At 37.1% G+C, this 26527-nt stretch overlaps 1 protein-coding gene across 1 annotated transcript in view; it reads right to left on the bottom strand.

Moving 5' to 3' along the window:
- Positions 1-991: 991 nt before the first annotated feature.
- TBPH (TAR DNA-binding protein-43 homolog) overlaps positions 992-26527 on the bottom strand; it is a 123239-nt gene continuing 97703 nt past the window's right edge. The window contains exon 4 of the mRNA XM_081739967.1: positions 992-3445. Coding sequence (XP_081596093.1) covers positions 2594-3445 — 852 coding nt within the window. The 3' untranslated portion in view covers positions 992-2593. The remainder of the gene's footprint in view (positions 3446-26527) is intronic.

The following is a 26527-nucleotide window of genomic DNA, read 5'->3' on the forward strand; positions in this document are numbered from 1 at the left end:
TATTATTACAAAGCAAGAATAGGTTACTTACTTGATACAGCATTATGTAAATTTTGGTGAGTTATTTATTTTGTAGAAATCATAGTGACTTATAAGAAAAGTTTTAACTTACTAAAATAAAGGTGCAGAAATTATTTTAAAATATTATTTCGATAGTAATTATATTAGTACTAAATGATACAGTAAGCAACAGCAAATTAAAATTCCTTACTAAGACTGCGCAATCACCGATTTTTAATTTAACGTGATATAGTAAATATATACAAAATTACGAAAAATATATCTGCTTTGACAGATATTTCCTTCAATATAGATTTGAAAAAGATTTGAAAAACAACTTGGAAGATTTACCAATTAGGACTGTTCATTGAAAGGTTATATAAATTATGGAATATTTTTACAGATAATTTACGTAATAATGCCTAAATATTAGTTTCAGTTTACATTTAAATAAATGTAATATTGAAACTAAATTAACAGGTACGTGATTTGACAAGGATGTTGCTTTGGCTTTAGACGAGCAGATAATATGAAGTCGACTGATTAATTATTTCACTTGGACAGTGCAACTTAGTAAACAAAAATCCAGCACGGATTTTCTTCTAGGACAGAAAAGTTTACAGTACGACGTTCAGGAATACGCTCTCGCCGCGACATTTTGTATTTTCTCACCTTATGAGAGACTCACTCAGCCACACTGTTCTCTACCAGCCATACTTCTACTTAAGTTCCACAAGGGATTCCACTGAAATGATTTGAACTCATTAATTCCTTTGTATATAAGTATGTATAATTCAACGTTTGGAAAAACGAAAATATGTACGTAGAATTAATACTTTACATTATCAATTTACAGTTAATTTTAAGAAAATGTAACATGAAATAAATAAATACAATTAAGAAAATAAATGATTGAAGAATCATTTCAAATCTTGGAAGAATCAAATCATTTCAGCATAGGAAGGAGACAGAGTCAATGAAGCTCACAAGCTACATGCACAGGAGACAGATATTTATTCTTGTTCATAAATTTATAAACACACATATTTCACACAGAAAGCACTCTTTCGACTACACTTCAAACTCCAGTTTGTACCAAGAGGTGGTAAAGTTTCAAGCCTCACTCAGAAAGATTCATCACACTTCAAAAACTGATCAAACACACATAAAACAAAAATACCCATCTTTACAAACTCTTTTACACTCTTGCCTTCTGCTAGTTCATTCCATTCACAACGTTCATAGTATCTATGTAATGTTAATTCTCCACTCACCAAATCCAAACATCCCTGTTAAACAACAGTTAAATATATTTTTTTTTTTCAAACCGCACACTTCATCTTCATAAAAGTTCACCCCATGTTAACAATGAATACTATACACTTAACAATGTAAAGATTTTTTTTTACTACATGTGGAGTATGTTTCCATGTACCGTTCAACAAGGAGAGAAAAATGCAGATGATTTTTTTTTACATGAAGTATGAATATATAAATCATGCACTTCATAAAAAGAAAGAAAAAAGACATTTTGTCTAACTTGATCCACACTAAAAAAAAAAAAGAAAAAGAAAAGTATAGTCAAAAAGCCCTACCTCCTACTAACCACTCGATAAGTAACAAGGTAGTTTGTAAACTTCTTATTTGTTTCTTTTCTTTATTAATAATAATAATAATAAAGTTTTAGATTCCTTTTCAAGTTTCACTCTACGCATTCCTCTCCTTGATTTTGTTATTGGATATACATCAAACCTGTCTCACAATAGATTTTCATTATTGATTAAAAATTTAGATGTCAAAAATAATCTGGCAGACCCTTCTAAGAGTAAAAACAGAGCTTGCAGAAAGAAAAGGAAAAGAAAAGAAGTTACGGTGTAACTGCAAGTGCATACATTCAACTACTGTTGCGTTAACAACGAACTGGAAGAAGTGTGACAAGGTTTCGTAATACATTCACAGAAATCTGTACTTTTTTCTTTCTTTTTCAAAAGCAGAGTTTCAATACTTATATACGTTCTCGAAGATTTTAACTTCTTTTGATATGAACATTTGTACACATGCCTACAAAATTGAAGGTTCTTACACACAGAAACCTCACAAAACTTCTTCCATTTACAGTAAGCTTCTGACATTGCACTTCAAAAAATAAGGCTGAGCATGAAAGAAATAAAGATGTCATTCTTCAGTAAAATACACAGAGGTGTGAGAACAGGATTTTGATGAAGTTCTCTTTGGAGATGGCAGGGATTCCAACTGTCTGACTTTGTTGAAGCAGAGACAGGTCTTATATATAATAAACTTGGAAACAAAATCAAAAAAGAAATAATAATAATAATCATAGTAATAGTAATAAAAAGAAAGAAAAACAACAATTCACTGCTTTACAAATACTTTCAAGCATTCAATGTGCAATCTTAGACACATTCATACAATAAATTCTGAATGTACAAAATGTGAAATCATGTGAACAAGTGTACTATTTAACAAGATAATGTTATGGATCACCCATCTCTGCTCATTTCACTCAAAAAATTAACACCCACACTTTATCTACAAAGATCTTCTCAACACCCACCCATCTCCAGATGACTAATTACACATCATACTTTAAGAAACTTCCCCCCTTTTCCCTCTGGGGCCACGACGGCGCTTGTTGTGTATTTGAACCATGTGCTCCCGCCGCATCCCCGGCTGCCCCACCCTGATTCATCCAACTAAGAAATCCACTGCCACCTCCAGCACCTTGATTTTGAGGGACATTCTGTCCCGCTTGTCCAGACTGACTATTAGGATTCCCACTAAACCCCGAGGGATTACCAAACCCTTGTGGACCGTCCTGACTCCCTTGGTTTCCTTGAAGATTACCAATTAGACCCCAACCTGCCTGATTTAAAGCTGCAGCTACTAGTGCAGGATTCATTGGTAATGCCCCCAAGTTCAGTGTACTCATACCTAAGGGATTGTTCATGTTTTGACTTCCTTGCCCTCCCCCTTGACCCATATTACTCGTGATGCCTAACGCCTGTAAGTTAGGCATGTCAATATTGCCCCTGTTCCCCGGACCGCCCTGGTTCCATCCTCCTCCTCCGCCCATCCCCATGCTGCCAGATCCCTGATAGTGCCCCTGTCCGAAGGGGCCGCCAACCAAGTTTTTTTGATCGCGACCACCTCGACCGTAAGGACCTCTCGCATTTGGGTCACTTTTTGGTGCAGCATTGCTCACATGAACTGACACTCCTTTTATTATGTGGTCCTCACCGCACAGACTCTGTGCAACTTCCGGATCAAGAAACGTTACAAAGGCAAATGCTCTGAAAGGCTTAGGGATGAAGACATCAGTCACTTCCCCAAATTTAGAGAAATACTCACGCAAATCGTCAGCGGCCATATCTTCCGTACAGCGACCAACAAAAACTTTGCATGGTACTTGTTGTACTTGACCCTCCTGGAAAAAAGAGTCATTGTTCAATTAACAAGGAAAATTACACATATGGAAACTTTCATATTTTTATTCATCCAGATATGAATAAACTCACCTTATATACATCTCATTTCTAAATTTTGAATATAAATTATTTAGGTGGTAATAAATCGGAAACACATTACATTAAGAAAATCTGGTTCTAGTCACAAGAGAACTCTGGCAAAACGTATTCACCTTAATCTGGAAACTAATGATAGTAACGAGGGTAGGCCCAAAAGTAAAGTCTCTTTATAAAACGTTTATTTTCAATAATTACATCATTTTAAAGCTTGTACACTTATGTATTTTTTCTACAAAACTGCCATTTCGGTTGATGCATTTTTGTAGGGTTGTGGCAGTTTTTGTACGCCCATGCCGCCACGTATTTGAGAAAGCGTTACATCTGGTCTTTTACTTCGTCGTCCTTGCTGAAGTGTGTTCGAGCCAAATGTTCTTTGAACTTAAGACACATGTGCTAGTCACTGGTTTGGACGAGCAGCTGCAAACTACCTACACTATTTGCGGGTGCTTTTGACATCCATGCATGACTCCTCATACACTTCCATCTCTCGCCGACGAATTTCAATCGGTTTAATGCCTTTCGTGTTTAAAACCAAATAACTGTGCTGCGAATTTTGCATATGGAGCTCCGTTACAAACGGCTGCCAAGCCAAGGCTGAGCGTCCCAGCAAGGTACGCGCAAGCTTATTTGAGAGTGGATGAAACAACAACCACAACACTGTTGCAAACAGCCTTATGAACAGTTTTCCTGCGTCCTCAGCGCTTTGAAGACCCTACATTTGGTATTACCTTTGTAGTTACATCAGATAAAGTTAAAGTGAGAGTATTCTGATTATAGTTTCACCTGCGAGAGAACGAATTCTTTTGAGAACGAAAAGACTATTGTATAAACACACAGAAGTCAATATGACTGCAGAAAAACAAGCTTCATGTACTTAAGCATATACCTCATTCTATGTCAAGACTTCATCTGATATACGTCTGTTAGTTTCTAAAACAATGATCTACATAATTTTTGCTGGCAAATTTTCCCGAAGATGTGGCAAGGGAAAAGCTATGTAACACCATCTCATGTACTGTTACTAAAGATACAGTGTAACTTTCATGGCAGCACATGTACTCCACATTGCAAGCAATAGCTGTTGACTAAATTATGTACAACTCTTTGAAGATTTCTCGCATAAGTAACGCATAAAATCCTTAAGTTACTATTAGAATATATTCAACAAAAGTGGGGAATATACTGTATATGTTTTTGATTCACACCAGCTTAGCATTCGTAATGTATTGTACGAGGGTCGGTCAATGTTTTTAACATATAGAAGTATTGCAGCTATTTAGATGAAAGTTGCGTACGAAATGATCCAATATCTCATGAGACTAATTATTAACTCTTACAATTCTAGATACACAACTGAGGAAGATGTAGCGTCTGGAAGTAGTGAGTGAAAAAGTCGAACTTCCGTTAAAAGTGGAATATCGAGCAACCATAAAGTTCCTACATCAGAACGGGATTAAGCAAAGGAGATCTATGGAGAAATGAACGGTTATGGTGATTTGACTTTGGATGACGAACCGAGATGGGAGATCTTGTTCAGCTATTTTTAGGTTGACAAGGGCATTATTCTTATTGGTTACCTAACCCATGAGCATAGTGTGAAGAAGTCTGCTAGAAAAACTTCGTGCTTCGTGACGCTCTAAAGGTAAAGCACTGTGGCATGCTCACCAAATGTGTTTGCCTCTTAGTGGACAATGTTACCGCCCACAATGCTCAGGAAACCATGAATCTTAAGTAAAGCCTCAGAAACCACTTACTGCCTCATCCGCCACATTCTTCTGACCTCGCGCCGTCAATTTATTGTTTCCCAAAATGAAGCAGTCGCTCAACGAAGGAGTTTTTCTTCAGATGCGGAAGTTGTTTCCAAAGTGGAGCACTGGTTTTCTAGCCACTCTGACATTTTCTGCAAAGAAGGGGGTATGGTAGCAGCTGAAGGACCGGTTGCAGAATAGTATTATTTTGCACGGCGCCAGTGTAGAAAAGGATTAATAATGTGTTTAAATTTCACTCTTCTATCCCAACCGCTTCACAGACCGATTCTCGCATAATCGAAGAATGAGATTACTTATTGCAAGGCATTGGTTGTCGACGGGCGAACTGCTTTGTGATGAACGTAATAGTGAAGGCAGTGTACTAAGGAAAACAAAATAGCCCATTTCATCTGCAACAAAATGATCAGATGAAGAACACACACAACACGTTTCTATTAAACTCCAGAAAATATTAGACTTCTCATAACGTACGGCGCACATAACTGAAGTGAGTTCCTGCTATTCGACTCAAACGGTATTTTGTGTATCTATCTGTCTATTCTACAATAACTCTTGTAAATTTTATCAATTTTAAATGAAACTTAGTATATGCATTCCTCCAGCCTTGGGAAAATAAAGCCTATTGCTTGAAGTTTAAATCCATCACCAAAAAGGGTCTAAAATCCAAAGTGGAAGTTTCAACACATACATAATCAAATAATGGAACCATTTTCCAATATATTCTACGTACAAATCTTAGTGTATTTTCTTTCGCGCTTCCCAATCTTTCTCACTGCTTACGATTGAAATCGGTTAAGATGAGAAGGTAGGTTCCCTCAAACTTCAAAGCTGCTGTATTTAAATAATTTAAGAAATTAATTTTGTAAGATAACATTAGACAATGTTATTTAGTTTTGATGCAGTGTGGCATGTTTTCTTTGAGTCTTCCTAAACTATACCCATTGCTTGACATTACAATCTGTGAAAAACGAAAGGGTAAATTTACCTCCTTTGTAAAAATGATATTCGATTTTGAAACAATATGGTGCATATTTTCTTTGTGGCTTCTGAATCATCCCCACTGTACGGAGTACGAAGTTAAAATCAATATCCCTCGAGTCTTTTTTTTTTCATCTTTTTAAATTTCCACGATTAACTTTCTTATAGATATATACATACATATTTCTATGCAGTATGGTGCAATTTCTTGAAACTTAATAATTATCCCCACTACTTGGATTTATAATCAATCGACAATGAGGTAATGAACTTAATCCCTCCGATTTAAAAATATATTCAATTTTGGTGCAGTAGGGTGTATATTAGGGCGGAGTGAAAAAAATCAAATTTTAGAAATTTGAAATTGGCTAATGTGCAAAAGTTGTCATTCGGTCCCTACAAAATTAAAAAAAAAAATTCATCAAAATCAGATATCTTCTGCCTCCCCAACGACCTTGAAAATTAGCAAAAGTCGATTTTTTTACATTTTTTATTATAATTTTTAGAAAATCAAATTTTGGAAATTTGAAATTGGCTAGTGTGAAAAAATTTGTCACTCGGCTTTTACATAATCTGCAAAAAAATTCATCGAAATATCTTCTGCCTCCCCAACGACCTTGAAAATGGGCAAATTTCTCTCTCTTTTTCAATGTCAAATTTCGTTTTAAGATACAATATTGCTGGAGGAGAAATATTTCTTCAGGGAACATGTTTTCAGGTATAACTTATTCTGTGCTTACAGCTTTCTTTTGTTTTAAGAGGATTATGAGAAGAAATATAGATAGATGGCAGTGTTGGAAATAATAATTTTGTATTCTGTTCTAGATTTAAGGAAGAAAAATATTACAAGATAATTAGTCAGTAACTGAAATACAGTAAGCTAAGGACAAAAGCAAACAATAGTCACACAAGCAGGCAGTCAGAAAAGAAGAAAATTGATAAAAAGATTTAGGATTTCAGTCCCTCGGCGAGCACACAATCCGGGGAAAGGGAAGGAAGGAAGCGGCCTGGGACCTATAAATTAGGTACTACCCCGGCATTTACCTGGTGTGAATGAGGAAAACCCAGGAAAACCTTATTCAGGGTGGCTGGCCTGAAAAAGCGTGTTACACTTTTTCGACCTAGTGACCCCACCGGGAATCCTTTGATAAAAAGAAAAGACCCACTATTACTATTTTTCCTTCAAAACTTAAATGGGTACATGACTGTCAATGACATGAAAGTGTGGTGAGTGCTCTTACTTAGTAGCCACAATTTTCGTGGGAACGCTTAACAATTTGTTTGTATTATGACTGCTTCTATTAATAAGGAAATTTCCTTATGTCTTTGTGGTGGTGTTATTTTTCTGTTCATACATGGCAGGCCCATCGTCTGCAATTACAACTAGAGCCACTACTGTCTGCTCTGTTTGGTTCGTCTTCTGAGTTGAATGAAAACGTACTACCAACTTACGAAGATGTCGCGAAACATTGAATTCTTGCCTTTCATCAAGAAAGTAGGAAAAATAAACCAACTTTTAGTGAAATCTCAGAAGCTACTACGGTGAAATTGGAGGAAATTTGGAGAAGAGCCTCGATTCCTGTTCTTTCAAGAAGAATAATTATATTCATGCTGTTCGACTTCCGTAAAAGGTACAAAAACTTACTAAGCCGTACAAGTCAAGAAAAAATATGACATCGTACTAGGACCGAATTAGAGAATTCCAGGTCAACAGTAAAAGTATGTCTGATATTGCTGCCTGCAAATGCGATTTGTCAGTCAATCTCTTTCTTTGCTGCTGTGAAAAGGATCGTAAAGTCTCAGCCGAAGAAAAAGCTTTTCTCCTCGATCAAAGAAACAATCGAAAAATGTTTATGCATAGTGCTGATATAAGAATATCGAGAAAATTACAGATGAAGGCTCTGAGAAAGTTGAAACAATCTTCTACTGCATCTGCTTCTGACGCAAGCATCTCCAAAATGAAAGTTTCAGAGACCGAGTCCATTCAGGATGAATTTGCAGATTCAAGTGACCCACTGCACGAATCATCCACACCAAGTACACGTGAAAGATCGCAAATGAGAGTGGAACTTTCTTCATTTTCTTCAGCCTGTGACCAATAGGGTGTATCAGATAGAGCAGCTACTACGATTGCCACGTCCATTTTGCATTACTTGGATGTCGTTTCACAAGAAGATGCATCACTAGTTATAGACAAATCTAAAGTGCGGAGAAAGACAAAAGAGTAGATCAAGTACACAGCAGAAATCTAGACCGCAGAAGCCTCTTGCCATTTTCTTTGCTGGTCGTAAGGACAAAACACTTGTTCAAGTAACAAAAGCACAGACACTTACCAGTTAGAGTGCAATGGAAGAGCATATCACATTGCTTCAGGAACCTGGACAAACGTATCTTTTCACTCAACTCCTGAATGTGGCACAGCTTTGGAAATCAAGAAGAGCATTTGTAAAAGCATTACCGAGATGTCTATCAATATGGAAGATATTTTGGCTATTGGTTGTGACGGCACACCAACAAACACGGGAGCTAAGGGTGGAGTGATCGCTCTTCTGGAAAGAAAGCTTGGAAGACCACTGCAGTGGATTGTTTGCCTGTTTTATACAAACGAACTTCCGTTACGTCATCTAATCCGACACATTCATGACAGGACACTTGGACCAAGTGGATTTTCAGGACCTATTGGAAAACAGCTAGAGAATTGTCATAGCCTAGATCCAGTTCAATTTGAGAAATTTGAAGGGAATGTCCAGGAACTAACTGACTTTACTATTTTCTCATATACAAATGAAATATCTTTTAGATAAGGCCCTTCTAATCGCAGGAATACTAGATTGCAGGAAGAGGAAAACGAACTTTTTATTAACTGTAGTTTCTGACTCACTAGAGTCCAACCATCAACAAATGTAATAATGAATAACTTTCACTTCAAAGGTACAAATATATACATATATAGACTGGTTGGCGTGGCACAACAGTAGATTTTTAAACACACACACGGGAATTTCCGCAGAACGATATGGTTGTGTATTATTATTATTATTAATAATAAAAGTGTTCGTTGTATGATTTTATCACCTAACTTATGGCTTGCTCTTCTGAGGTCGGGGTTTGTTGAAGGAGTAAATAAAAAAGAGATTTCTGTTATTTTTTCTTGACCCTCCAGGTTCCTTTAATCATACATTGCAGGACGTAACCAAAACATATTCATGCATCGTATCATTGAAGCGTTTTGTGTTTTGTATATTAAAGTGTTCAAAAATATTTAACATATTCGCATTTGTTCATGTGATCTTAGGTTCAATTCTCGGTGGGAATATACATGAGACAATTGAAAGCTAAAACAATATGAAAATAGTAGTTAAAAGTCAGGAAATTAATATTAAAACTTAAGCTATCTGTTGAGACTGTAAGGCTGTAGTTAAATTAACCCACACGTTTTGTGAAGATATATTATATCGTTATTGTTTATTTACTATAAGCTACCAGATACATCTTCAGAGGCCACTTTACACTGTAGTAATCAACAGATGAAAACAACATTGGAAAAGGAATGAAAGGAAGGTCTCCACAGCCTTAGATTACGGTACTAACCTAGCATTTGCCCAGTATAACTGAGGAACAACCCTGGAAAATCCTCAGTCAGGATGGCTGTTCTCCGAATTCGAATCCGGTATTAGCCAATTGCGAAGCAAGAATCCTAACAACTAGCCTAAGCTCGCTCCGTATTATTATTATTATTATTTAGCTAATAATTAAAGTAATGTTCTAAAATTAGTGCAAATTAAACCCTACTTTCTTTATTGCTGTTGTTATAGTTAAGAGGCCTACGGTACATGAGACATCAGTCCCCCATTAAATGGACCTTGTTCAAGAAAGAATACTAGAACTGGAATTCAGGAAGCGGGGGTGAAGAGATTAATGAAGATGAGGAAACTATGTACGATGCAAAAACTGACTAATTATGACTTCATTACAGATATATTCATTTACATACGTCAATTAATATTTCTCTGATACAGGGCACCCTCACTTTCTATTGTGCAGGAGAAAGGCCCGCTTCTGTACACGAACACATTAAGCAGTGTCTATAGGTGCAATGTCCGTGCAAAGAAACATAGGTAAAACTAGAAGAAAGAAAAAAAAAAAAAAAGGGAAACGAGGGGAAAATGATAAAACGCCTTTCAACTTAAAAACTAAAAATAACTAAACTTAGAGCCACGAAAGACGCGGAATGAATTTTATTGAAAAGTTTGCTTTTGCTTAGTGACTAGTTGTGTTGAATATGAACATGAATTACAAAGAAAACGAATAGCTAGCTCTGAGTTTCGCAAACCAGTTGAAAAGAAAATATTGGATAAAATTTAATAATAAAGAAGGCATTTATGATAATTAAAACAAACTAAACTCTTGGCACGGCAGTCCTTTGGTTCCTACCAGTGGGCATACGTTCAAAGTGGGGATGTGTAGTCAACGCATCGACAACCGAAGTCCCTCATACCGGCTTTTTAGACTGGAGTCCGCTAGCTCTTACTTCAGATAACTCCCCAATTGTCCTCAACGATGCTGGGTCAGCACGAAATTGTTGAGTGTCTCTTCGGTAATTGGACCCATGACCACGGGCACCGAAGGCACGCGCTAACCACTGTTTTATATATATATATATATATATATATATATGAAAAGGTAACAGCTTTTTATCAAATTATTTAACCTGCTGAACGCTTTGCACGAATTACACTGTAACCATTACGACACCACATAGACATAGAAGTAAACGAGGACAGTTAAAAGCACCTATGCTCGAAGCGGGCTTCGGATCCAAGACATTCACAGCAAACGATACACAGCCTAATGCCGCAGACCACCCGACTATGGCTGTCGGGTATTCTCGGCTAAGCGGCAGCACATTTAAGGTAACTGGTTATTTTAAAAGTTGCTCCTAAATACTGACAATCTAAGTTTTATGTATCAAATATTTCCTGTGATAAATACCATACACTCTCCGTCTTCTACAGACGAAAAGCTATAGTTACCCATATTATCTAGTACAGAAATAAGTTCTGATTCTCTAATAGCTGTTGATGGTGATAGTCAAGGTTTACTGAAGCATGATCCCCAAACCCAAACTGAGATATTGATGATGCTACTGGGACGGCTGAAAAATCATCGTGGACAAGTGAACTGCCCACTTGTCAGGATGAAGGGCGCCTGTGATGTGAAATGCTGGGCAGTCAGAGGTACTACTTATAATAATTGGATTTATAATTTTCTATGCTGCCGTAAACCCTCTTCAAGAAGATAACTGTTAATCTTAGATCTGAAAATGTTACATAAGGAGTTTTATTGCTATCATTAGGTTGCATTAGAAATTATCGGATTTATTTTAACGCTTAACTTTCACATCTCTTCTGATTTACGAATATTTAAATCGGGATTATCCCCTTAAGGTCAATTAGTGATATTTCGAACCAACTATATATATGGTTAGTCTTGTTATATGGGAATAACTGAGACCAGCAGCAGTCTACAGGCTAAGTCTAAAAAAATCTTGGCCGACCTCCTGATAAACCACGTCCTTCAGCAAGGTGAATTGTGGCAATCCGGTACCCACATGAGGAAATCTTCGGTTCAGTGTGAAAGCTTCCATAAGAACCAGCACACTAATCAGTGAAATGTGCTTTGCTAATTTTTATTCAATGTGAAAGTACGTAACTTTATTGCTGAAAAAGGAAAGACCTTTGTTTCAAAGAAGTCGCCATTACAGTTTTCGTATTTGAACACAACACTCATGAAAAGTCATGTTAAAGCGCGACTTGCCCCTGAAAAAGAATATTTATCTGTTTTTAGTTTCTCGTGTTCCCCAAAGTTCATGCGGAATTAGTGTAAGTGCCTTCCGCTCGCATTACCTAGGTACAAACGGCTACAATCTTGGTACTAGCACTTGTTTCGGTTTCCAGATCTCAAATATTTATCTTTCAGCCTGATTATATGTATGAATCCGAAATTTCAAATCTAGATAAGGGGCACCAAAATTGATGCTTTATACTCGGTGCTCATATTGTGTTTTACTACATAATTATTAAATCTAATTGTAAGGTGTACATTTGATATTCTGAGCAGACTGAGCAAGATAAATATACGTAAAAACTAGTCAATACTTGTCTTAACCGTTTGTTTTCTTAATTGTCAATGAAATAGATCTCTTGTGGAATTTTAAATATTCGAGTTTGTATTCCGGTTTCAAATGTATTCTGGTTTCAGATGTTCCAAATCTCAGGTGTGTCTCTCGGTCGTGGAACCGGGCGGACCTAGATTCGACATTCGAACTCTCATCTGGATCAATTTTAACAGAAAGTAAGGCAAGCATTTGATCTTTAGAGTACAATGAAGGAGAAAATACATTTCTCAATATTCGTCTTAATTTTCTGTTTTCTTCTTCACTGTCAGGACTTCGTGAAATTACTTTCGGCGAATTTTACATATTCCGGATCTGGCCATCCCTAGTAAGTATAAGTCCTTAGTATCACAAATAAGAACTTTAAACTTGTCTTGATCGATGACTCTGCCACTAGCAACTAATCGTAAAATTACTGATAAGTGTCGAATAAGGGTTTCATCAATGCGTGTTATTTGAGAAGCCTGCCACTCTTTGCTTTTAGCTAGGAAAACCGACCGAACTCTATGCGACATCCGCCATTTTTTGCTCAAGGTCACATCTAATAATAACTTACTAAATTTCTCTAAACTACTGCACACATCTTCTCCGGCGTCTTCAAGTTTATAACCACTACAAACAGTCTACAGAAGTTTTGCTTTCTTCCAACTAGCAATGGTGGTTGCTTTCCATCTTTCAAAAATGTCCTTGTTTTTCATGGTGTCTTCTGCAATTTCAGTAGTTACATTCACAATTGCGGACACTTGCACACACATTATTGCTGAATCGAAAGGAATTCATTAAAGGAAGATATTCCTGCAGAGATCTCAAGACATGTTTAGGCTTTTTTGAGATACTCCAAATATACCAGCAGCAAAATGCTTACCAAACGTTCGTCATAAACGAAAGAACGTACCTGTGCTATAGCTGCCCACTAGTGACATGAAGTCTCCTATCGCTTTGGTCTCAAACACCAGTGCGAGTGCTGTGGAGATAACGACTCAGATCGGTCTAATATAGTAGTTGTGCACGCGAATTGTTACCTGCAAGAGCGTCATCTGGACTCGGGTCGACCTAATACGGTAACTTCGCGCACGCCCTCTACAGGCTGATGGGGTGTCATCAGTTTGTGGCTAGGGATTTCTGTCTTGTGAATCATTTGTGCTTTATTCCATGCGATTTCCAAGTCCGAAGAAAATGGTTTCTTTTCTCATTTTTGTCCATTGGTCGACGCACTGTGCGCCATCCCAATTTAGATCTCTGTTCTTTCGAATGCAATTGCTATGTATTTCCGAATGTAATTTTAATGCAGCCATTGTATAGTGTATGGACTAACTGTCAACTGAGTCTAAAAAATTAAAGAATGTTAATTTTCAGTAATTCATTAACTCTAACCGGGTTGCAAAGCTCCCTCGTGGGTAAGCGGTTAGCGTGCGCGCTTTTTGCGTGGGAGACCCGGGTTCGATTCCTGGCGGAAGCCCGTGTGGTTCGGATTCCACGTTAAGCTGTATATTGACGTCCCGTATAGCCTCACTGCAGAAAGGGACGTTAGAACTCAAAATCACATCAAATCTAACCGGGTTGCTCCCCCAACCAACTTCTACAGCACTTGCTGATAATGCGTCGCGCTCTCGGTCTCGAGAAAGAAAGAAAAAAGCTAAAAGGCACACGAAGCTGTGAATCAGTTGCACTTGGTAATTGGTAAACAGTTCTGTTAATGAGCCTGTGTATCTTCTATGAGTTTATAAACAACAAGTATTTTGTCTGATTCTTTTTTCGTAAAGTTTTTCCATAATTAGAGATACAAGCGATAGGATTAATTTATACACTTTTAATTCATTATTATTATTATTTTGTGTGTGCGCGTGTACTCTTTCAATAACAATATTGATATAGATGCTACACAAAAACATACTGAAATACAAAAGATGGAGCTTTTAATACTGTATAAGGAAGATAAATCAAAAAATACCTACAATGCTGCTACGATATTTGCATTCCTGACCACAACAATTGGCGCATTTTTGTTTATTAAATGAATCACTTCTGATGTCTTTTAGTCCAATGGTTGAAGTTTAATGGTACAAATTGCAGTAACAAAATTATCGTTTCCTAACAAATATGGAGTTACTTCTTAAAACTAAAATGATGGTAAATTCGTACTTTTATCATCTTGTAACACCCACTTCTAGCCTTCGCTCAACTTACACATCCTGTTAATATGGGGTGTGTGCTGAAATTATGAGACCAGCGAAGCTGCTATCCCTCTGCATAATTTTAGCAATAATGATTAGACTCATATTATGTTAGTTTTAGAGATCTTTCTTTCTTTCTTTTTTTTTTTTTTTTTTTCAGCACCGAACAGCAATCGACAGTTTTTCTATGTTATTAATACAATAACTACAGAGATGTGCATAATTAGTTGACTGTTTTAATCACGATATTTTTGGAGAAAGAAATAACACTGGTAATTCCCGACTCTCATTATGAATGCCAACCTGGAATTTAATTAGCTATAAAGTGTGTCCTTTGCGGGAGCGTGTTGCTGGGGTAGAGCAGTTTTCCATAACACAGTCAATTAGAGCCACTCAACGTGTGTTTCCAAGAAAGCTCTATCTTCATAATGCTCCACGATGCAAGTCGATCTTATTGTGAGTAAGATCTAAGTTTCTTGATGGAGATTCCGTTTCAGACGAACATCGGAGAAAAAGACGTTGTTTTGTGTGCAATGAGAAACGAGTATTGTTAGCAGTAACTCACCATTCCAGGAGATCAATGATAAGGATGTTATTGCTTTGAACATATCACAATGTACTTTTTCCCTTGTATTGGTTTCATTCTCACAAATCCAATCACTATGTGATACATAGAAGGCAACAACGAACCGATAGTTGTAAGACAGTATGGCATCTAATTGTCGATGAGAAGCATTTTCACCTTCACGAGGCAACAAGCAATCCTAATTGATGATAGTTTTGGAGGAAAGTCTGTATGTAAACTTCACCAAAAGCCATTAACGTAGCCCGAAAGTGACTTTTGGTATGCTATCTTATCTTGTTGCACTATTAGGCTGTACTTCTCTTAAATAACAGGAAGGGTAGGGGGAGGAGAGAATTATAGTGAATTCAGAACCCTATGCCTCTCATAAGCCATGATCAAAAAACTTCATTTTTCCAAAATTGTTAACCTAATGGAAGTATAGTTTAAACCAAATGGAGCGAGAGCAGAACATGTCATTCGCTTATGGGAGTTGTTTATGAACTGCTCTCTCAAGAGGACTTACTTTTCGATTTGGCAACCTGAATTAGTATCCATCTTCAAAGCTTAGCCTTTGAAGGTGGATGCCCACTCCTAGTTCCCATGACACCTGAAAGAAACGTGTAACGGACAAGACCAGCACCATAGAGGACCTCATGCTCGAGAGAGAAATGGAAGTATTAGACAAGATATCTTGATATGTGTTATGCTTCACTTTAGATAGTAATCTTGATATGTGTAGTGCTGAGTATTGTCTAATAGTGACTGCTTGAAAAGCAATATTTTTTGATAGTACAGTATTAGTTTTAATGCTTTCACAGAAATCACTAGTAATGTATGTGGTTATCTTTAAAAAGTGCAAAATTTATTCCATATCAAGCACATTTTCTACAGGGTGTCTCCTGAGTTTCATTTTCAAAATTTCAGTATATTTCCAGTATTCAGTATAACTATCAGCAAAATTCCTGTTCCTAATAAATGATTTTTTTACAGTTCTTTAGGAATTATCACACTCTCGATGATTTCAGGTTTGTGATTGTTTGACCATCAAAAGAGTATTTTATTTTTAATAAATTTAGTTAACCTTGATTTTTTTTTTTTTGAAATACAATGATTTTTTAACATATTTTAAAGGACCTCCTAACTTCCCTCACAGCCCTCTACTCCACCCATTGCTTGAAATGTCTAATTACAAAATGTATACAACTCTTGCTCTGGAAAAAGTTACAATCTCAATGGATACAAAACTGTTTCTAAAACTATTAAAACAATTACAAAAAAGTATTGTTGACAAATTATCAGTTTCATGATTTTTCCAGTATGTGGATCAAAATTCCAGTATATTTTCAGTACTTCCAGTATCAAAATTAAATTCCAGCATAATTCAAGTATTTCCAGATTTCCAGTATCAGTAGACACCCTGTTCCAGCTACGTGTCCGTTTTCTTTCTGGAATTGCAAAATAGTCAGCAAATATTACCCCTTGCTCGTAATAATACTAATAAATAAATTGTAGTTTCAAGGCAGAGAATATTAATGTATTAATATTTTAAGTATCGTATGATCCAGTTTATTTTATTTTTGTGCTTTATTATATCCACAGCAATTATGAAAAAAATGAAATGAAATCTTTAAGTTGTACGTCCCACGGTTATGCCGGTTAGGCTAAAAGAGACTGTGAAGATGAGTAATGAATGAAATGGTGGAATGAAGAAAGTGGGAGGAAACGGAAAACCCCCGAGAACGGTGTTTGTCCACCACGAAGTCCACACGGCGCGAGCTGGGATCGAACCAGGGACTCCAAGCATCGGAAGTGAAGGCAAGTACAAGGATAAATCAAAAAGTAAGGTGAAATTGCCTGTCAAACCCATAGTATTGTGTGTAGCTAATTAATTCTTTTCCATGTTGCAGGTAATCTGGTAATAGAAGTGTGACGGCTTGTACAACATTCTATGTCTACCCGTCTGGTGCTGAGAGCAACTCAAAGATGGCGCAACGACTGGAACATTACACCAAGGAGGAAATGCGCGGTGTCATTCGTTTTTTCTGGGCCAAGGGAACAAAACCATGTGATATTCATCAAGCATTGGTGCAGGTCTACGGAGATAGTGTTATGTCGCTGAAACAAGTGTACGTGTGGTGTAACGCATTTGCAAGTGGTAGGAGTACTGTCACAGATGATGGCAGAAGTGGCAGACCATCAACGTCCATCACCGACACGAATGTGGCTGTTGTCGATGCCATGATTCGTGAAGACAGAAGAGTGCGGTTGCAGGACATTGCCAATGAATTGAATATCTCTTATGGTTCCGTAAGCGGTATCGTCCATGACCAACTGGGCTTCACAAAAGTGTGTGCGCGCTGGGTACCCAAGCTTCTCACAAGTAAACCTTACGTTTGGGTGAATCGAGTTGCTGACTGAGACACATATGAGAAAGTAGTACTAAATGTGGTTAGTATTTCAGTGAAGTTGTAGGTGCGAAGCTCCAGGGGTTTAGGAGATACAGCTACCAGAACATCACATGGAAGTACAGAATAGTCTTCATACAGTTGGAGGTAAAAGCTCTGTAAGACCTCTTGTAACGACAAAAGGTGAATAACAAATATATGGGTATATATTAGGACTAAGGGGAAGTCATATAGTAAGGGTATACCTGACGGTGGCCATCTTGAAATCCGCCATTTTGAATTAAAGTTAATTTTTTTAAATAGGAATAGGGTCAAGTGATACATGATTTAAGGCGCAAATTTAATCAGAAGAACAATGGTCACGTTAATTTTGAGTTACGCGTAATTTGTAAAAAGTTACAGGGAAATTAACTATTGTTGCAGCATATGTATTAGTCCTTTACCCCACCTTGTAAATTTTGTTTTAATGATAATAATTAAATAAAAAGCAGGTGGATAAATATTAGGTCTATGGTAAGAGTTGCCTTGATGATGTCCATGTTCAAATCCGACATTTTGAAGCCGACAAAATTTTTAAACAAAACGCATAATAGTGATACCTTATTAATAGGAAATTTTACCATAAATCCAACGGTATAACCATTTTTGCTTTATCATTAACCAGCACAAAATTAAATGGATCGCTCCTTACGACTACTGCTTTGACGGAATTGTTAATGACAGATGTGTCAAGTGTAACTCGATTACCTTTGTCAGGTGTGCTCACCGTGAGCAGAGCATTCGTGCAAGTGATGCACTCTTTTCTGAACTACATATTGATTGTACTAATTGAGGACTTTTCTGGAAGAAAGACCCAAGTTCAATTATGAATCAATTCCTCTTTTGTCATTTTTCCTTAAGTTAGCAACTTGTGAATGCGATAACAAATGCTGGTTCATGATAAAGCAAAAATGGTTATACCGTTGGATTTATGGTACAATTTCCTATTAATAAGGTATCACTATTATGCGTTTTGTTTAAAACCTTTTGTCTGATTCAAAATGGCGGATTTGAACATGGCCGCCATCAAGGCAACCCTTACCATAGACCTAATATTTATCCACCTGCTTTTTATTTAATTATTATCATTAAAACAAAATTTACAAGGTGGGGTAAAGGACTAATACATATGCTGCAACAATAGTTAATTTCCCTGTAACTTTTTACCAATTGTGCGTAACTCAAAATTAACGTGACCATTGTTCTTCTGATTAAATTTGCGCCTTAAATCATGTATCACTTGACCCTATTCCTATTTTAAAAACTTAACCTTAATTCAAAATGGCGGATTTCAAGATGGCCGCCGTGAGGTATACCCTTACTATATGACTTCCCCTTAGTCCTAATATATACCCATATATTTGTTATTCACCTTTTGTCGTTACAAGGGGTCTTATAGAGCTTTTACCTCCAACTGTATGAAGACTATTCTGTACTTCCATGTGATGTTCTGGTAGCTGTATCTCCTAAACCCCTGGAGCTTCGCACCTACAACTTCACTGAAATACTGACCACATTTAGTACTACTTTCTCATATGTGTCTCAGTCAGCAACTCGATTCACCCAAACGTAAGGTTTACTTGTCAGTAACGAACACAAAAACCAGCGAATGGGCATTTTCCTGAGCCACCTCACACGTTATGCCGACGAAGCAAATTCATTCCTTGATCGCATCATAACGGGCAATGAAACTCGATACCTCTATGGACACCTGAATCCAAACGTCAGAGCATGACATGGAAACATCCATCGTCACAACAGGCCAAGAAATGCAAGACAATAGCATCTGCCTAGAAAACAATGGCTACTGTCTTTTGGGACCGTCTCGGTGTTATTCATGTTGAATTTCTGGAAAAGGGTACGACCATTAATGCAGACACCTACTGCCAAACCCTGGACAGACTGAAAGCAGTCATACGGCAGAAACGGCGGGGGGCACTCCGAGAGGGCATGTTGTTACTGCATGATAACGCGCGTCCACATACAGCCGAACGGATCCGTACACACCTCCGCGGGTTCAAGTGGGAAATTCTCGATCACCCTCCGTATAGCCCTGATTTAGCCCCGTCAGATTACCATTTGTTCGGCCCCCTGAAGCAACATCTCCGTGGGCAGCGTTTCCAGACACTGACAGAGGCACAACAGGCTACACGTACCTGGTTAGGAAATCTGGAACCACATTTCTTTGCACAGGACACGGATGATTTAGTGCCACGTTGGAATAAATGTTTAGACAACTACGGTTCCTTCTTCGAATAATAGTGTGATACCATACTTAAACATAGTAAAGCTTCATCAACGTATCTCTGTACGCTTTTCTGTAAATCAACAATTCACCTTACTTTTTGATTCACCCTTGTAAATTATGTAATGTAAAGTGTGTATTAATTTCTAAATCATGTATCAATTCAACTTAGTTGTATTTTAATATTTTACATGTAACATGTTACCTAAAAACTATTGAAGCCTTTGGAGGTCAAAATTGAGAACATTACGAAACAACACATCGTTGCCTGAGATTTAACACCGCGCATCTCCAATTTTGGCGAATTTGAGTTTTGGATACCATTAGAATCAGTCTATGAAGGCACAGAATCTCGTTAAGTAGTACACCTATATCACGACAAATGACTCTGTTATACGCTTAAAAGTAATACCGCGTATAATGAGGCTAAAGCTAGTTTTCAAACAGTTTTTTGTCTTTCCTTTAAAATTGGTGAAATGTTACTTATGCGGTGTTGAATCTCAGGCGACAATATGCAGTATTTTGTTCGATGACTTTCTGGGATTTTCTCGTTAACAGCATACTCCCGTCGTTATAGAACTTCCCTAGTTTCTGGTCAAAAAATTGTGACATGTGGTTTTCATATGCCTCTTTTGAAACTAACAACACCATTCAGAGCTCTGCAGACTGAAACAAATGATAGTCTGACGATGCCAAGTACGGTGCCGGTGCCAGATGAATTCATTAAAATTTCCCTGCTAAGTTCTCTGACTTTTTGACGGGTCGTTAAAGATACATATAGTATGGTATACATCCTTTCTGTTGACCAGTTCCGGCCATTTCTTTAAAATTGCTAGATGCACTCGCGCTAGTAGTCGACAGTAACAGGCGGCAGCAGCTCGTGATGAACTATGTCCTTCTAATCCCATCAAACGCACAGCATAACATTCCTCGGTGTCAGTGACGGCTTTGCAATAGACTGTGGAACTTCTCCTTGGACTGTAGAATTGGAACTTCGACCACAATTTTCCCCACATTGTTGTCTTAAGTTATCCGCTTTTATCATTCACAATCAACTGCTTCAGAATTTGTTCGAGTTCGTTACGTTTCAATTTCAATTGATACTTGCAGCTAGAAATTCGATCGAGTAAATGGTTTTGAGTCAGATCATGTGACACCCAAACATCGAGCTTCCTTTTAGGTCATAACTACTTGCATATCGGTGTTGTTCGACTTTTGCAAGAATATCATCCACTTTTGCTATGACTGGTTGTCCACTGCGAGGAGCATCTTGGACATGGGAATTTCCAGAACGAAAGCGACTAAACATCTTTCGACTTGCTTTCGATAACTTATCTTACCTACAAACAGCACAAATTTCTTAAAATTGTAAAATGTAGCACAGTTTTGTGGAAAATTCACTAATCTTCACGGCGCTACTTTTTGCACATCTACTAGCTTCAGCTGTCGAATAATGTTAGACCTGACCCATTGCGACTCATATATATCCTGCAATTTGTGGAACTCACGCAATACCATACACGAAAGGTTCACTACTTTCTAGACGACCTGATATATTACATTACATTATTCAAAAAGGAATAACTAATCATCATTCTGGTTTCTTTGTATTTACTTTTACTTCAGATTGTTCAAACAACAACTCATTTCTATAATAGTTTTTCGTAAGTATGGAATATGCTGCTATTTATAATTTGATGAAGATAGTAATAATAAACTCTCCAATGTTACAACCTGCAAAGAGCTTGGACTGCAGGCAATTATCAGTTTTTTTTAAAAAAGTTGGATTCATGAAAGTACAGATACATTTTCGTACGCTGCTAATGTTAAATCCATCTCTATATGTTGATTGGTTGGATTGTAGTTTAGAGTTTCTATAGCGATACTATATGAGACGTGACCTACCTTAACCTCGCATCCGAATCACATCAGCTTCCACCGGGAATTGAACCCAGGTTTCCTGTTTAGCTCCTAAAATATGTTAAGCTCTATATGAAACCGTATACCTGATCTTTTATTTCCTACGTGATCCTTCTTGTTTCGGACAGCAACTGAACCCAAGGAAAAAAGGAAAGAAGAATATGGTCCCGAAATGCATGAGGCGTTAGTACCTATTTATTTCTTTTTATGTTTCTTGTCGGAACGCATGAACGTATCCACGTCATTCATATTTTATAATTTCAAGACATTTGTTAGTTCAGCCCAGATAGATTTACTGAGCTATGGATGCCCTTTGTTTCATTCATTTTCCTTCTGGAGACTACCTGCATGAAGACGACTGCATTAACAAATCACATCTACGATTTATGTCGCAAAGCGTAAAATAATTCCCAAGTATAAGTTACCTTTGGTGTTCTTTCTTGGACAGTAGGATAGCAAGGATGTTCCGAGTTTTCCCTAAAAATGACAATCTCATTTGCATCTGTTGTCAAAGGTGGAAGGGATAAAATAATAAAGAATATACTGCAGTATTTTGTACACAATTAGAATGTAGATGTTATAACACTTAAATTGTAATGTGCGAACGACGAAATAATATTTCTTACATGCAATGTTTTTTATATTGCAGAAATAATTTTTACAATTGATATATATGCGAGTTGTAACAATGCGCCAATTCACACTGATGAAGTTGTTAAGATGTGGATTTTTATCAATATGGGATGAATTACAGCTTCTTTCCTGGCCTGCCCATTTCACAGGCATCAGCATTATTGCAGTTGGATTGGACTGGAATTTAACGTCCCTTACAGCAGCAAAAGTATATGAAATGTAACAGTTTAACGCGAGATCCGAACCACTTGAGCTCCCACCGGGGATCGAACCAGAGTCTTCAGCATTATTGCAACCTAGAGTTACTTCTGAAGTTCAGTTTCCGACGCAGATATCCTCCATTCTCTAACGGAACTAAGTGCTGCACTGCATGAGGAATGTTACAATATTTTTCTATAAACTATATACCTCCATTTTCCGAGATATCAGAGCTCTGTGGGTGTGTATATACTGTGCTTGCGAAGACCTGAAACCTTACAAGTATTCTCTTTTCACAGAAAACATATAACGATATAAAATGAAAGATTCCTTTACCGAGTTATGTTTCCACATATGAGAAATGTTCAATGTTGAGTTGAGTTGATTTTAGTTTAGCGTCCCTTTCAGCAACGAGGCTATATGAGACGTGGACCTACTGATTAACGTGGAATCCGAACCACATGAGCTCCCGCCGGGAATCGAACCCGGGTCTCCCATGCCAAAGACGCGTACGCTAACCGCTTAGCCACGAGGGAGCTCAAAATGTTCAATGTGTCCACGGTTTCTCACACTCAGATGTTCGCCATCAAGAACGCAAGACTTCACCCATATGATTTCTTCCGTTGACTAGAAAGTCTACTTGTGATCCCTACCACAGAATCTCCAGAACCTGGGGCAAAACATCAGAGCTAAAATCACACTTTCGATTTGCTGCCTAAAATTACGTAACGATGAATACATTGAACATTTGTAAGAAATGGAACATAATTCAGTAGTGCATCTTTCATTAAGCGCTCTGTGAAAATACAATCATTTGTAATGTTTCACGGTATAAACTTCGTTTAATAATGTAATAATAAAACTCCTCTTACATCTGGTAAAAGGAAGAAAACAAGCACATTACACCGAAAGAACTCGCAAGTTTGACACTGGGCTAACACAAATCTATATTTGAAGTCTTCACTTAATGACTACAAGGTGTAGGTTTTGCCAATGCCGGTTTTTAACCCTTGCTAGAAGCTATTTACTGGAGATTGAAGAAAAAGATGAGGAAATGGTGTCGATGAAATAACACTGTGTAAACAAAGAAACAACCTCACGTATATATTCTAGCTATTGGAAAAACTGGAGGAAAACCAATAGCTCTAGTGCTGGTGCTGAGCATAATTGGATCTAAGAGACTAATGGTTATTAGTTCTGAACTCTATTAGATATAGGGGATAACAAACAGTAAGTTTCGTCGCTACTATCCTTTAGATACTTTCAATACCAGAGACCGAAACTAGGTATAAAAAAAACAGTACCACAGAAAAAGCAGGACTTCTCTCAAGATCCTATCAATTTTTTGAAGTTTTCATCGTGAAATACGAAATATAAGTTCAGAATAATGGTTTGAAGGTCCGTTTGGTGTAAACATGTTCGTGTTGCATCTATGGTAGCAACTACTTAACAGGATGTATATTCAACATTCAGTAAAAAAATGCTTACTCCCAAAACACCCATAATTATGTAAATGCGATCGTTTCGGCAAGAAGTTTTTGCCTTCTTCAGCACATATCTAAAAAAAATGTCTGTGAAAATACATCCTATTAATTATCCTTCTAATGCAGTAGCATTACTTTTCTTATTTGAAGTTGCCTTTCACAAAATTTCCGTTATACCTAGTATACCTAGTACCTAGTTCCTGTATACCTATTATTAGCTGATTAATAATAATGGAAGTAACATTACTTTCCAGTCTTGCTTATTTCACTCAACTAATATCGTAATTGATCAATGAAAAGTGTCAACACTATACTGCTACGCGATGAGAAGGCAACTTTACCGAAACGTTCAATTTAAATAAATTTGGGTACTTTGGGGTTAAGCATTTTTTTGCTAAATACGCTTGTTAATGTTACTAGTTTTGGATCTTCAGTGGATCCGCAATTTTGTTATTATATTGTTATCATTTTAGTCTTGTGTGATGGTTAATAACGTTTAACTATCTTCTACCTGATCACAGGGACTCCACCACCATTTCCTCTGTTCCATAAGAAATCAACTTTCTTTCTTGTTTAACTGGAACCACTAAAATAAAGTTTCCGTTTCGTTCCGTTGTGTATTTTACGTTTATGTTTAACAGTTTACAGTTCTATCTGTCAGGTTAATTGAGACCTTTAAAGTGTTCCGGTTACTATTTTCGGTATTCAGCTGTGAACTTAATTTATTCTTTAACGATCAATAATAGTGCTTCGTCAGGTTTCGAATCTCGTCTCTTGCAATTTTATGTTTATACCTGTGAATATGGGTATTATTGTCTGAGGTGTATGGATTATTGTATATTTAATTGTCTTATGTATTTTATTGGTCCAGTATTAGGATATGTTACATTTTGATTAATGAGTGAAGAATATTTTAGCTACATTTATTTTGGTAGTTGACGTTTATTTCGAATTAACGTGATTTTGTCGAGTGAGAAGTGTATGAACGCCTCATCGATGGCTATAATTAATATGTGTACATAGGCGCCGACTTTGGGGGGACAGGACATTTCCCCCCAATATTTAAAGGTCGGGTTCTCGCAAACCCAATATAATTCTGCCGAGGAAGAATTATCAAAAATTAGCAAGAATTTCTACCGTAAACTTTGTCGTGCCTTTAATTCAATATTAGGAACAGCCGTCATATTCGACAGAAAACACCATTTTCAAAACTGTGTTTAATAAAGCACTGAAACTTCAACCAACACTCTGGCAGCATTGATACGACAAGAGAAGATCAATGTGGTGCGCAAACTTGCAGTGAAGTTCCCACATTTTGAACTTGAATTTGTTTTAATGCCTTTAGGCAAATTTGACTTAGGTCGTGAATTTCGCAGCGGAGCGGATGCAGCGGACCAAGATCTCGGGAGGGGGAGGGGGGCTTCATCACGGAGTTGATAGAAAACGGCTGAATATGATTGTTTGGGCCCTCCCAATATCTTTTTCAAGTCGGCGCCTATGTATGTGTATTATTTATTGTGAAGTTTGAGCCGCAGTATAGCTAATGTTTTGTTCATGTTATTTCAATTTCTTTTAGCTTAACCTTCCACGATTACGCTACGAGGGTGATAATAATGAACGAAACGGTGGAATGAAGAAAGTGGGAGGGAACGGGAGAACCTAAGAAAACTTACGCACACCATCACTACAACGCTCACTTGGCGTGAGCTGGGATCGAGCCAGGGACCTCACACACCAGAGGTGAGCTCTCTACCCCTGAGCAACCGTGGCTACATTATTTCGAATAAAAGTGGTACCTGAGTATGTTTGTTTTAGCTGGCTCCAAAACAAACAGGTATTTTAGTCTCCATTATTAGTCATTCGTTTCCAGATCTTGACCATTTTGAATAAAAATACAAAGTATTTGCTTGGCATCGACTTTATTTTGTTGATCCTGCAACTTTTTGTCGGAACTAGTCAACGGTCGTAGCCTTGCACTATTTTACATCAATAAATATTCAACTGAATTACTTTTTGCAGTGAAAGATTTATTATCTTTTTAAATAGAAATTCAATACAGTAGTTAAAATTGAGAGTGAATTGTTTGTATGTGGCTGTAATATGTAAATTCATACATTTCTAGCGTTTGTTTACCTTCCGATTCTTATCACGCTGTAGTACTAAAATTTAATTATTTAATTTCAATGGAAAGAAGTCATTCTGTACAGGTTGAGAAAAGTTACTGTAAAACTGGAGTAAGCCGACGGAATATTATTTTTTTTTTCTGCAAAAAACTTTATTTCATTTTCAGCTCTCCTGCCAAGACAATAAAAGAATATTTCTAAAGTATTTTCTCTTCCTTCGATACGACGTGCATCTATTTCCAGCTATTTATTAAATAAATTTAAAATTATGCCA

The sequence above is a fragment of the Thermobia domestica genome, chromosome 15, assembly GCF_964235325.1.
Source record: "Thermobia domestica chromosome 15, izTheDome1.hap1.1, whole genome shotgun sequence".
In the NCBI taxonomy this organism is placed as follows: Eukaryota; Metazoa; Arthropoda; class Insecta; order Zygentoma; family Lepismatidae; genus Thermobia; species Thermobia domestica.